This window comes from Seriola lalandi, unplaced genomic scaffold (genome assembly GCF_002814215.2).
Source record: "Seriola lalandi dorsalis isolate HSWRI2012SDOR001 ecotype SW California unplaced genomic scaffold, Sedor1 jcf7180002054901, whole genome shotgun sequence".
NCBI classification, from domain to species: domain Eukaryota; kingdom Metazoa; phylum Chordata; class Actinopteri; order Carangiformes; family Carangidae; genus Seriola; species Seriola lalandi.
Window position 1 is genome coordinate 6140391 of NW_019525453.1, and position 12011 is coordinate 6152401.

A 12011-nucleotide genomic window follows, 5' to 3' on the forward strand; every position below is an offset into this window, starting at 1 on the left:
TACCAAACAGCCGCTTACATACACATCCATCAGACACAGAGCAACACAAGAACAGTTTCCTGCTGCAGCTGGATACGGGGTTGATGCCAGTGACCAGAGTCAGGCAAAACAGCTGTGGGCCATAAAACCAAAACAATGAGCTGAAAGATGATAAAATGCTCTTTAGAGCGGAAGGAAGTTGGTGATAATTCTCTCTAGGTTTGTCAATACAAGGGACACCCTCCATGTGACACACAGGCACCGGATCCATGGAAATGTGATTAGTGCAGCTGTGTGTTTTAACACACACACACACACACAGACACAGACACATACACACACAAAGACACACAAAACCTCTCAGCTCCGGCCTGACTTTGCAAATCACAAATAGTTTCACATGTCGTGCCGCCGAGGATGCCTCTCCTTGTGACTCCCATTTTGAAACAAATTTATCAAGCCACGCACTCCCCCCCACCCCCCCACTCCCACCCCAATCTCTGTCTTCTACTCTGAGGTGCGAGAGTACGTTCGGTCTGCTGAAGAGGAGACGACGTTTTTGGGAAGGCAGCGAGGAGAATGGTGCAAATTTAATGTGACTGTTCATTGCCTGAATGCACACACACTCACACACAAACTGTGACACGTCATGGAGCTGCACGTATATTGAGGGACTGAAACAGAAAGTCATGATATTGTTTATATCTCCCTTTTTATTTTATTAGAATTATTTTATATCTTTACAGAGCTGAAATTAAAGTGGAAATTCATTTTAAAGATTGTGTTCGGATGTTATTATGTTTCTTTGCTCCATGTTCCTAATGTAACACTCCATGTTGCTGTAATCTAATGACGTACGGGCCCTGAATGTATCAAATTTGACTTCACTGAACTCATTTATTGGCTGACTGTGCATGTGCAACCATGTAAGACAACTTCAGACAACTTCTGTTAGAGCCAATTGGCACTTTCTTTTGATATGGCACCTTTAGATCTGCTATAGATCTCTGCAGTTAGATTTAACTACTACTCTGCTGTTTTTCTATGCCTCCACATCGGCAACAGCCAGAGCCGGAGTCATTATGTTTTCAGGTTGTCCATCCGTCCGTCCGTCCATCCGTCCATCCCACACTTGTGACCACAATACGCCTTGAAGGATTTTCAAATTTGGAACCAACACTCATTTGGACTCAAGGATGAACTGATTAGAATTTGGTGGTCAAAGTTCAAAGGTCACTTTGACCTCACAGAATACATTTTTGGGCCATGACTCACAAATTCATTCACTAATTATGACACATTAAACTCAAATGTCTATAAAGATGAAATCAAGTGATGACATTTTATATCAATGGTCAAAGGTCAACTTCACTGTGACATCATCATGTTATTGTTATTCAGTGCTGTAACTCGAGGTGCTTATTCTAGTTTTACATCTGATTGAGCACAGATGCAACAGCACTAATTGAGGTAAATCAGTCTTCAACTGTTCACCAGCTTTTCCTGTAAGATACATGAATGAATGAATGAATAGATAAATAGCATTTCTGCAGTGCGAGTGTGGAAAGAGAGTCGCTCCAGTGCTTGAACTGTGTGTTTAAAGACCTTGGTGCCTGATCGTCTGACCAGATTAGCCCTTCCAAGAGATCATCTTCCTCTCCCGGCCGCTCGCTGTACATTCAGTTTTCATGCTGATTTTTCTTTCCCCTTTTCACAGGGGTTATAAAGAAAACATTTTCCACTGTAGGGTTCAAGTTGTTCAATTTATTTCCATTGTCCTTTAAATTGCACGAGTGAGCAACATTTTAGCTCCGCTCACTCTTTTATGAACAAAGGTTGTTTGTTTTCCTTTCAAGGACATCCCTGTGAGTGTCTCTGCTTCATAATTAATGGGTCCACACAATGTGCGTGAGGCCTCACACACACTGAACAATTACACCTAGAGGGACCACTAGTCTCTCTGTAAGACAAGCCTTCAGTTCCTCTTTGTCTTTTATGTGTGTGTTTGTACTAGTGAGGTGCCTGTTTGTAGTAATTACTGGTGATGCCATTTATAGTCTAAATAGTGCACTGCAGTAATAATGATAAATGTTTGGAGCTGGAATCCCCAGAGTTACTGTAAAGCCAGATGAATGATCCTGGTTACAGTCATGGTAACGCTAGCTATCTGAAGAAGGAAACAGGATTTTTGCACTGCTTTTATAATAATTGTTATTATTATTAATTATGCAACTTTTATTACTTACTTAGAAACCTTCCGTCTGAACAAAAGCAGTGTTGGACTAAACAGTGTAATTTCGCCCTCTTATGCATCATTAGGACACTACAGTACTGCAGGAAGTAGTACTGTATAATAATGTACGGACCTTACCCTGTAAAGTGCCTTGAGATAACGTATACTGAGGTTGACCAAGTACGCAGCTCCATGACTGGAGTAAAAGTACAGATGCTCCCGGTCAGTTTTACTCCAATACGAGTGAAGGTTGTTGAGTCAAACTTGTTATTTTAAAAATAACTAATAAGTAAAAAATAAAAGTAACTTTAAGTATTTAAAAGTACATTTTTAAGTCAATGCATTGTTCTATTGATTTCCCATTTACAGAACCCGATGACAACCTGCTGAATGAACTGACTGAGTGTTGAACATGTAGAATAAATGGACTGTAGAATATGCCACAAAGCCTGGAGAATGGACATAAAGACACAATTGAATCAACAAAAGAAACCAGTGTTGTTTTCATCTTTCATGTTTGTAGGCATTGATGAAGTGTGGTAGTAAACACTGCAAACATTTAAAATGAAAGGAATCTTTCTTTGTTTCTAAACCTTCAAATATGGAAGTAAGATAAAGATAAAGCGATGGGTGCTCTCCTGAAGAATGTCCTGCCTCCTCTTTGTCTAACAAGGAATCATTAGGCCACCGCCATGTTCAGACCGAGCTGTTCAACAATGCAGCAACACAACGTGACTGACAGTGTAGGAGTTGGCAGTGATTGGTTTTTCTGTATGGTCTATCACATTTTTCAAAATAAAAGAACATTCATTCCTCTGACTAAAAGCTTTGCTTCAAAGTAAGGAGTACTTCAGCAGAGTCTCCACACGTGATCCCCATCGAGCTGGTCTGGGATCAACTGGACAAAAGGTGCAAAGCGCTTTCGATTTCGAATCTGACCAAACCTTGGACGCCACTTTTTAGTTATTGCCAGCTTTGACAGTGTTGCTGGTGTTGTTTTCACCTTGTGAGTGTGTGAGTGTGTGCGCGCCTGTGTGTGTGTGTGTGTGTGTGTGTGTGTGTGTGTGTGTGTGTGTGTGTGTTGAGGACTTCGGCAGGTGTTTTATATGTCTGTGTGACAGATAGATAGCGTCTCTGCAACATACAGTGAAGAACATTTACAGGTGTGTAGCTGACATCAAAATAAAGGCAGAGTTGGAATATTGATGAGGATGGAGCCACGAGTACTGAATACTCCTGTAATCATGTGGTAATAACTACTGAGCACTCATGGCTGGTGTGATGCCATCCCAAGATGCTCTCTGGTTTGTTGTTGTTTGTTGTTTTTGATACAAGGACACATTTCTGTCTTTCCCCACAATTTGTTCAAGGAGACCTGTGGATATTTCTCTTGTAAACAAACAAAGTTTCTGTTTATTTTCAATGTCTATCACCAAAACGCATTGTGTGTTTCCTTTAGGCCTAACAAATACAGTAAATGCATTTCCTCCCCCCCCAACTTTTCTGTCTCTCTTTCACTGTATCTAGAATAAAGGCATAAAAAGCCTGAAAAATAACCTTAAAAAAAAAAAAAAGAAAAAGTTCCGTAGCCCTACCTTTAGTCAAAAACAGTATTTTAAGGTTTGATAACCAGACTCAAATCTAGCAGCTCAACTCGAGCCCTACTGCTGCCACCACAGCCTTCACCCATGTGATCAGTGTCAGCAGGTTTATGAAGTATTACATAATCACTTCTAAACTTGACTAACCAGCATCATCCGTATCTATTTTCTACAAACTGTGTTGAGACCGTTTCCGTCCGAAAGACAAACCTTTGCGGTATTTTCTCATTCAGACAATGAGCAACACATTGTCACACTTAGCTGTCAGTCATGTAATTACCAAATAAAAAAGATTTTTGCCTAGTTGCAGAGGGCTCTCCTCCTGTGTGGAGAATGTTGTCTTGTGGATTTTCTTCAGATATGAAAACAGACATTTTTCTGGTGTAAACCAGACCTCGGGGTCTGCTCTGTAAGGCCTCATATTGATCCATCACTCCTGAAAATATTTAGTGTCTTCTGCTGAGAGAACCGTTTTACTTTATAGTGAACAAAACACTGTTTCTTTTGTTTTTCAGCTAAAATGTTCTGAGTGATTCTCTGTGGCACATATTGATTTTTCATTCCCTCTTACTAGCTATCATCCAATTCTGCCTTTCTCTTGTCTGCCTCTCTGTTTCTTTCAAGCACACACAGAGAAAAATACTCAAAATTCATGCATTGTTCCACACTCATACTAGTGCTGTATATTAACAAGGCCTGTGTTTTTCTGTATTCCCTCTCACTAAAAACACCAGATATTTTGTCAAAAGAACAGATTAGTTGAAGCTAATTTTTCACACAGGTTTTTAGTCCCCATGAAAACAAAAGTTGTGTGTCCTGCTGCAATCAGATACTGATACTGAGTACCGGCAAAAGAAAATGTGGAATATGCAATTGAATGCTAAAATTCACAAACATACAAACTACACATTTACTTTGACACATTGATATTAATGATATAATAACTTTATTTATATAGCACTTTTCAAACAGAGTTACAAATTGCTGCATACATACATCGATAAAAACACAACAAAGCATTGAAAGACACAGAGAAGAGAGGCAAACAAATGTATAATAGGGAGAATTACAAATAAAAAAAGACAAAAGAAAATAAAACCAAAAGTAAAATACAAAACTAGAAACCAGAGATAAAAGCACGGAAATCAAGAATTAAAATCGTTTTTTAAACTTAAACACCTGAACCCCCTTTAAGGAAAAACATCGCAGGAAAACACTCACACATGCAGCAATTACAGTTGCACTACCCGCAGTAAGAAAAACACACAGGTGTAAGAGCAGGCTGGGGAAACACCCTCCACTTCCCCCACTGCAAACAGTGAAGCAGGTGGGTGAGGTGAAGCATAATGACAGAGTAATGAGTTGAGAAAATGTGCTCGGAGAGGATCAACCAGCCAATGAGAGGGGGACTAAGACTCCTAAGACTCGAGCTGCAGGTCTATTATTCCTTGGTCCGCGGAGCAGTTTTTAGTGCTGAAAGGAATCCGGTCCAAAAGGTTTACTGGTGAACCAGTCTTACCTGTTGTGTCGACTGTGCTCTTCCAAGATGCTTAACTAGGTCAGGGTCATGGTGGCACCACATCATGCAGAGCAGCCCAGATGTCCTTTCTCTTTACTAAGTGTCTCCATCTTCTCTTGAGACGTCCTCGGGTTCCTTCCTCGACAAGCTGCATTGTCCTAGTTCCTCAGGGGATCCACTCGCAGTGTATCAAGCCCGGAGTGGTGGGGAAGAGTAGGCATGAAGGTGTGTGTGTGTGTGGGGGGGTGTCACTCCGTGAGCACGAGCAATGAGCAGTCCTTGTCCTTGACCACTGAGCTTTTCAATTGTAAACACAGTGTGTGGAGATTGAGTGGACAGCGAAAAAGCAGAGGCAAAGAGCATACAGAGGTTGCAGTGCAGCTGTCTGCACTGACAGGGTCGGTCAACAAATTCAGTCAGCCATTCTGGCCTCAGATGTTCCTCCTTGTCTCTGTTGAAACAACATGCTGCAGGTGATGCCTGCCTCTAAAACTCTGCTGTTAGCTCCCTAGCTGTTACTAGAACAGTATCGCTTGGTTAACAGGCTCTGAGAACCATTTTCTGACTGATCCCATCGGATCTGTAAATGAAAACCGAATAATAAAGTTTAGAGATCAATATTTTGGTTAAAGTTTTACAAAATAAATGACAAAAAGTACAGAAATTAAAAATGTTGCAGTATTTAGTTATTTATTTTTTTGTTCAGTTAGTTAGATCCCCATTAGCCACTGTGTTATAACAATGGCTACTCTTCTTTGGGTTCCCTTAAATTCATAAGCAATACTTCAACGACAACAGATACATTAATGGACATCCTTGAAGTTACCTGGCAAACATCAGCTCCCCTCGACTCACCTGGCCTACCTGGCTGGTTTTATCATATGTTTGCATTGCTTGTAGGGGACGCCTGCCACTGATGATGATGATGATGATGATGATGATGATGATGCAAGCGACGGCAGTAAGCAATCTCTTGCCAGTGAGAACCAGTAGCCATGAGTCGGTTGCACCAGTTCAAACTAAGTAAACACAGATAATAATATTATTATGCATCTCACAAACTACTTCTCATATACAGAATATGTGTTACACAATATTTATATCCAGTAATTGTCAAGTGCAACTTTTGCTGGGCTAACTGAACCAGCTACCTGACAACAAGTAATGCTAGCTTGCTACTGTGTGACCTGTCTAAAGGGTGAAAGAAGTCACGTGGAATACAGTCAGAACATCTGACCTGACACCAGATAAAATGCTGTTTAATAATGATGTAAATTTAAATTACATTTCTCAAAAATAATATATATCTCAAATTACACAACATCATGCCAGTAATGTTAAACTATTTGCTCAATAACACCAGCAAGTTTAGAATATAGTTGTTAATTCCCCAGAATACTACAAACATATTTCATTATGTATGCATATCTAAATAAAACAAATGATTGGCAGTTAATGTTGATGTATTGCTCACCCTCTTTAGACGGTTATTTTGTTATGGTGCTAAAGTTTGCTAAAATATTTTCTTGCTAAAAACTTTTCTCAAGTCTCGACGATGCAACCTGATTTAGTAAATCATTAGTTTGAAACTAGGTTGTAGTGACCAAGGAGTTGTCAAGGACTTTATGCACAGACTTACTGATAGATTTATGAATAGCTGCTTGGTGCGGTCCCAATCCTGATGTATAATTGATGCGTCTGTACAAAAACATACACTCACCGCCAGGGCACCTAGCTAAAACTAATGCTGGCTGATACAAGGTCATGAAAGGTAAGATTTGTTGTCGTAGCAGACTGCAGGGAGGGGTGGGAAGAGTGCTTTGCTTTTGAGCCTGATGCTAACGTTAGCTTGATTTCCAGAACTTGCATGTTGTAGCTTTAAGTTGGAGACAAAATGAATATTCAGCAATATTTCCTTATAAGTTAATTCAGACTATTTCACTGTGATTTTGTTTTTGAGTCTACATGCATCTACAATATGCAAATCAAAGACACTTTATTTTAATTTAGGCCTTTTAATTTGCGATACCAAACACATGGTGGTTTAATCTGTAGGTGCCACAATTAACCACCGTCTTGTGTAACAGTGGCAGCTCTAGTCTTATTGAAGCCAATGGGAAATTGACATTTGATGAAATTTAGCTTTTCTTTCTTTCTTTTTCTTTCTTTTCCCTTTTTTTTTCATTGACAGGTCTAAAGATTGAGCCTCAGCTCAGGACAACCATGTTATTGTTCAAACCGGGCTTATAATAAGACCAGTTCCTGGGCTCTTTCATCAGAGATAAAGCCTCTGGAAAAAGAAGGGAGAAGCTGTAGGAACGATGGACATTACTGACTTTTCCAAAGAATGACGACACCACAAAAAAAAAAAAAGCAGTCGTGCAGGAATTGAACCAAGGTCACGAGAATGAGGTTCTGATATGAAACCATGAAACAGAGGAGCTGTGTGGTGACGTGAGATTTAATTGTAGCCAAACTGTGTGACCTCTTATTCCCAAATCACCATCTTCAGATGTGACGGGCTGTCTCTGTCTGCATGTATCTCTCAGCGGCAGTCACAGTGCCCTTGTCTTTGGCTGACAAACTGGACACCCGACATCTTATTTTGTTCTTTTCCTCTTCCACACAAAAACACAATAATGCATCAAGACACACACACACACACACACACACACACACACACACACAAGGTGCAGTGACAGTAACTGACATGCCAGACACTCTCTCATCATGAAGACTTATCATACACACACATTATAGAGGCAGATTTTCCTGGCAGGTGGACACACACACACACACACACACACACAAACATAGGTGTCTAGTGGTGAGGTTGTGGGGACAGTTGATCCCCAGACAGATTAGGTTTCAATCTAAAATCTCCTCCGGCCAGCCCTGAGATCATGTGTACATACACACACACACACACACACACACACACACACACACACACACACACACACACACACACACAGCTTTAAAGTCGCAGACTTTGGATAGACAGAAGTAACTTGCTAGTTGGAAAAACTTACCAGTTTTGAGGCGATTCTGAAAGAGAGCAAGCATCAGAGGAGTGCTGTTATCTGTGTATTAACATTTTCATTTTAACTAGTGAAATTATGTCTATTGTGAGTGTAAATAGATCAATATTGGGTAGCTACCATGGAAAATATTGGCCTGATTAGAGCAACATAACAATAAGGTCAGCAAGTAACACTAGCAGCCTGTGGATGATGGTAGAGACTTAGTTCAGCTCTATTTATTCTGCAGGTCTCATTGAGATCACGATCTCATATGCAAGAGGGACCTGAGGACATATTACATACTTACAAGATCACAACGATGATTCAGTCACACAGAACAGTCACCAAACATTAAAGCCCCTAAGAGAAATTAGTGTCTCAATTTCTTTTGCAGTTCATTCCAGTAAGGTGCAGAGTAGTGGAAACCAGTGTGCTCCAGTTCAGAGGAAGCTATCCTTTCCTGTGATCTGCTGTCATGGATGTTGTTTTAGTTTGTAGCCAAAGTAGTTGGACCTGAGCAGGTGACTGAACACCTGACCTTGATCTTTTGCTGATAATAGCAGCTGTTAGCTTGAATTAATGGGAATTACAATGGATTCTAATGGCAATCCAGAGTGTGTGTTGGTCTGTATGTGTAGGTATATATTCCAGACAACATGTGCTTCACCAATAAATTGCTACACAACCCACTTTTGTTGCAACTGTGGCGCTGTAAGGAGGCACAGGGCAACGTGGTGAAGTAGTGTATTTCGTTCTGTTGTGGAGAAACAGTGTGAACGTTCAGATCGAAGGCGGAGAAGTGAGTTACAGGAGGCTAACAATGGCAAGGTCATATTTACAGAGGAGACTAATGGCAGGTTTTCAGGAAACGTTTAAATTGAAATTGAAAGTGGAACCCAAAGTCAATCAATCAATCACTCAATCAATCAATCAATCAATCAATCAATCAAACTTTACTTGTAAAGCTAGCACTTTTCATAATGCTAAAATGCTAAAATGAAAAGGACAAACGTAGTAAGAAAGCTGTGAGATACAATAAAATAGATTCAAAAAGCTATAACTAAATTAGACGCATGTTTAATGGGATTCTAGCATTGACAGGAAGTAGATGTTACTTCTACCTCAATATTTGAGTGGTATCAGGAGTTTCTATCCACAAGTCTTGACTTAACATCTGCAAATTGAGGCTGATTACAAGCTGCAGGAAGTGGCTGTTTTGCACTGAAAACTGATTTTTGGCAGATTCCTCGTAGCGCTGCAGTCATATTAGCATCTCTAAAGATCAACCTTCCCCCGTCCTGAGGGGCGGCTAACTCACACTAAATGAATTTCATCAGTGAGATATTAGTATCGGCCTTCAAACACTCTGATTGATCTCACCTGACAGACAAGTTGCACCATGCTGTCAGATCAATAGCTTTCCCCTACAGAGCCGAGCCAAACCTCCAGTAGAGGTACCCTGCATGGAGGATTCTTTCTTTACATGTCTTGATCAGATGAAACGTGTTAAAGGCCACTGCTGTTTGATTATATAACAGCTGTGGACTGCTTTTTTTTCCAGCGCATTTCATTATTTATCCGCCGTGTATCTTTTGATGTGCGGGAGCCACAGTACCACTCTGCCTTCTACAAGAACACGTTTCATGAAAAAGATCAAGTCCTTGAAAAAGTCTTTGCTAGCCATTTAGAAGTAAGCCACGTTTGATTGTTATGTGAAATTGATGGGTTGCGGATACGGAGAAGTGAAGTGGCAACATAGATTCAAGGTTTGACAGTTGTTTTTCACTTTGTTCTCTTGTTTCTTTCGGCTCTGTGGACCTTATTGTCGCCAAGAAACGTCCTGAAGATGCCCTCACCTTCTGGATCCTCAGAAATGACAAACACTTGACGGCTTTGTGTTTTCTTAGAAGTTGTTGAATTAGCCTCTGTCCAATTCAGTTCAATTCAATTCAGTATATGCTTTATCAGCATGAATGTCATGTGAACAACTGCCAAAGCGTAAATAATACAATTCAATAATGAGATGAGAAAAAAGCAATGTAATTATTTGAATAGATGGATAAAAAAGGAAGAGAACATCATAAAAAATCTACTGTCCTCTCGCTCTGTGAAGTTTGGGATTAGCAAACCAATTTCTTTAAGTGTTCCACTATGATTTGATAATATTATATATTTATGAGGAAGTGCATGTTGTGCAGTGACCACAGACTCTTTCCTCTGTTGATAGCCAGGACTTCTTGCCGGACTGCGGTCACTGAGTCTGTATTTGGTCAGGCGCCGTCTCTGCTTTGTTCCTCTGACAGTCAAGAGGTACTCAATTTATATTAATGGTTTTCAGCCAGATACCAGTTTAGCTTATTTTGCACTTTGGTTTGATTCATCCAATCGCTAATTTAATAATTTGCTTTACTCTGATTAGTCATTGTAGACCAGTGCTGGTCTCTTGATGAGTAAGTCTCAGGACCAGCTGACAGAAGAGACTCTTTTGAGAGTTAAAGAATCAATAAAACATCCCAAAATTTTAAACTTGTTTTTTTCTTCTTCTTCTTCTTCTTCTTTTTCTTTTGGTGTATGCGGTGATTGTAAATGTGTGTAAATGTAATCAGCAGTGCCAGTTTGCCCTTTGCTCAGGGCATTGGGTTCCATGAGGAAGGCCAGCATCCAGTCATTTACAATGCTGCAAAACAGCTCCCCCAGATTAATGCTCACACCAATGCCTCAGTAATTTTTAGGGTTTAATATATCTCCACTCTCATATATTGGAGAAATAAGCCCCTGGCTCCAGAACTCAGGATAGAAAACCTGACTGAAGAACGAGATTGAACAACTGAAGCAGGTCCTGTCTCAGCATCCTGATGCTGTCAGGTCCACATGCCAGATTTCACTGTTTATATGCTGTTTTTGATCCTTCCACTGTAGATGGGTTGTTGGTTCTGATTATTTCTGATAGTTGAGTCAAGGATGGTACATTTCTTTTGTTCATGTTTGAGGAGATGTGTATAAGAGACAGCTCCAGTTGCTCTTCATGTCTAATCATGGTGTTGTTTATTTGTGAAGTCAGTGTTTCAACTTAATTTCGCCTCACTTCTTTCTCTGAACTACAGTACAGTACATTATAGTGCAGCCCATTAGATGAAGCTGTACATTGAAAAAAATGTTGTTTCATGCAACCAACCCTTTTGATAAGTTTCTTTGTTTTTTTTTCTTTTACTTGCTATTGGTCTCTTAATTTCTTACCATTTTTTATTTTTATTTCTCTGTTTGTGTAGGTTTGACTACCAGGAGCTGCTCCATAACTCCAGCTTCTGCCTGGTGCCCCGGGGCCGACGTCTGGGATCCTTTCGCTTCCTGGAGGCCTTGCAGGTACAGTAACCGTGGGTTTCTGCTGGTGTGGATAATGTCATTGCATACCGGTGTTGTGCGGTGACTTTTACAGATAGGCAAGCAGAGCTGAAGAACCAACTCCACCACACACACAAACCACCGTCTCAATGTGCGATTCATCTCTTTACTACACCGACAAGAGAAGTGGACCAGACTGAAACACACCTTTTCATGACAGCAGCAAATCTCTCTTAAATTCAGAGCCTGTCCTGTCTCATGATTTTGTGCTGCTTCTCCTTCCCTCGCTGAAAGTCTCTCTCCTGCATCTTGCC

General features: G+C 40.4%; 1 protein-coding gene across 1 annotated transcript in view; it reads left to right on the plus strand.

Moving 5' to 3' along the window:
- LOC111672565 (exostosin-1) overlaps window positions 1-12011 on the plus strand; it is a 229218-nt gene that overhangs the window by 161888 nt on the left and 55319 nt on the right. Inside the window, exon 3 of the mRNA XM_023430007.2 lies at window positions 11625-11718. Within this exon, the coding sequence (XP_023285775.1) occupies window positions 11625-11718 (94 nt within the window). The remainder of the gene's footprint in view (window positions 1-11624; window positions 11719-12011) is intronic.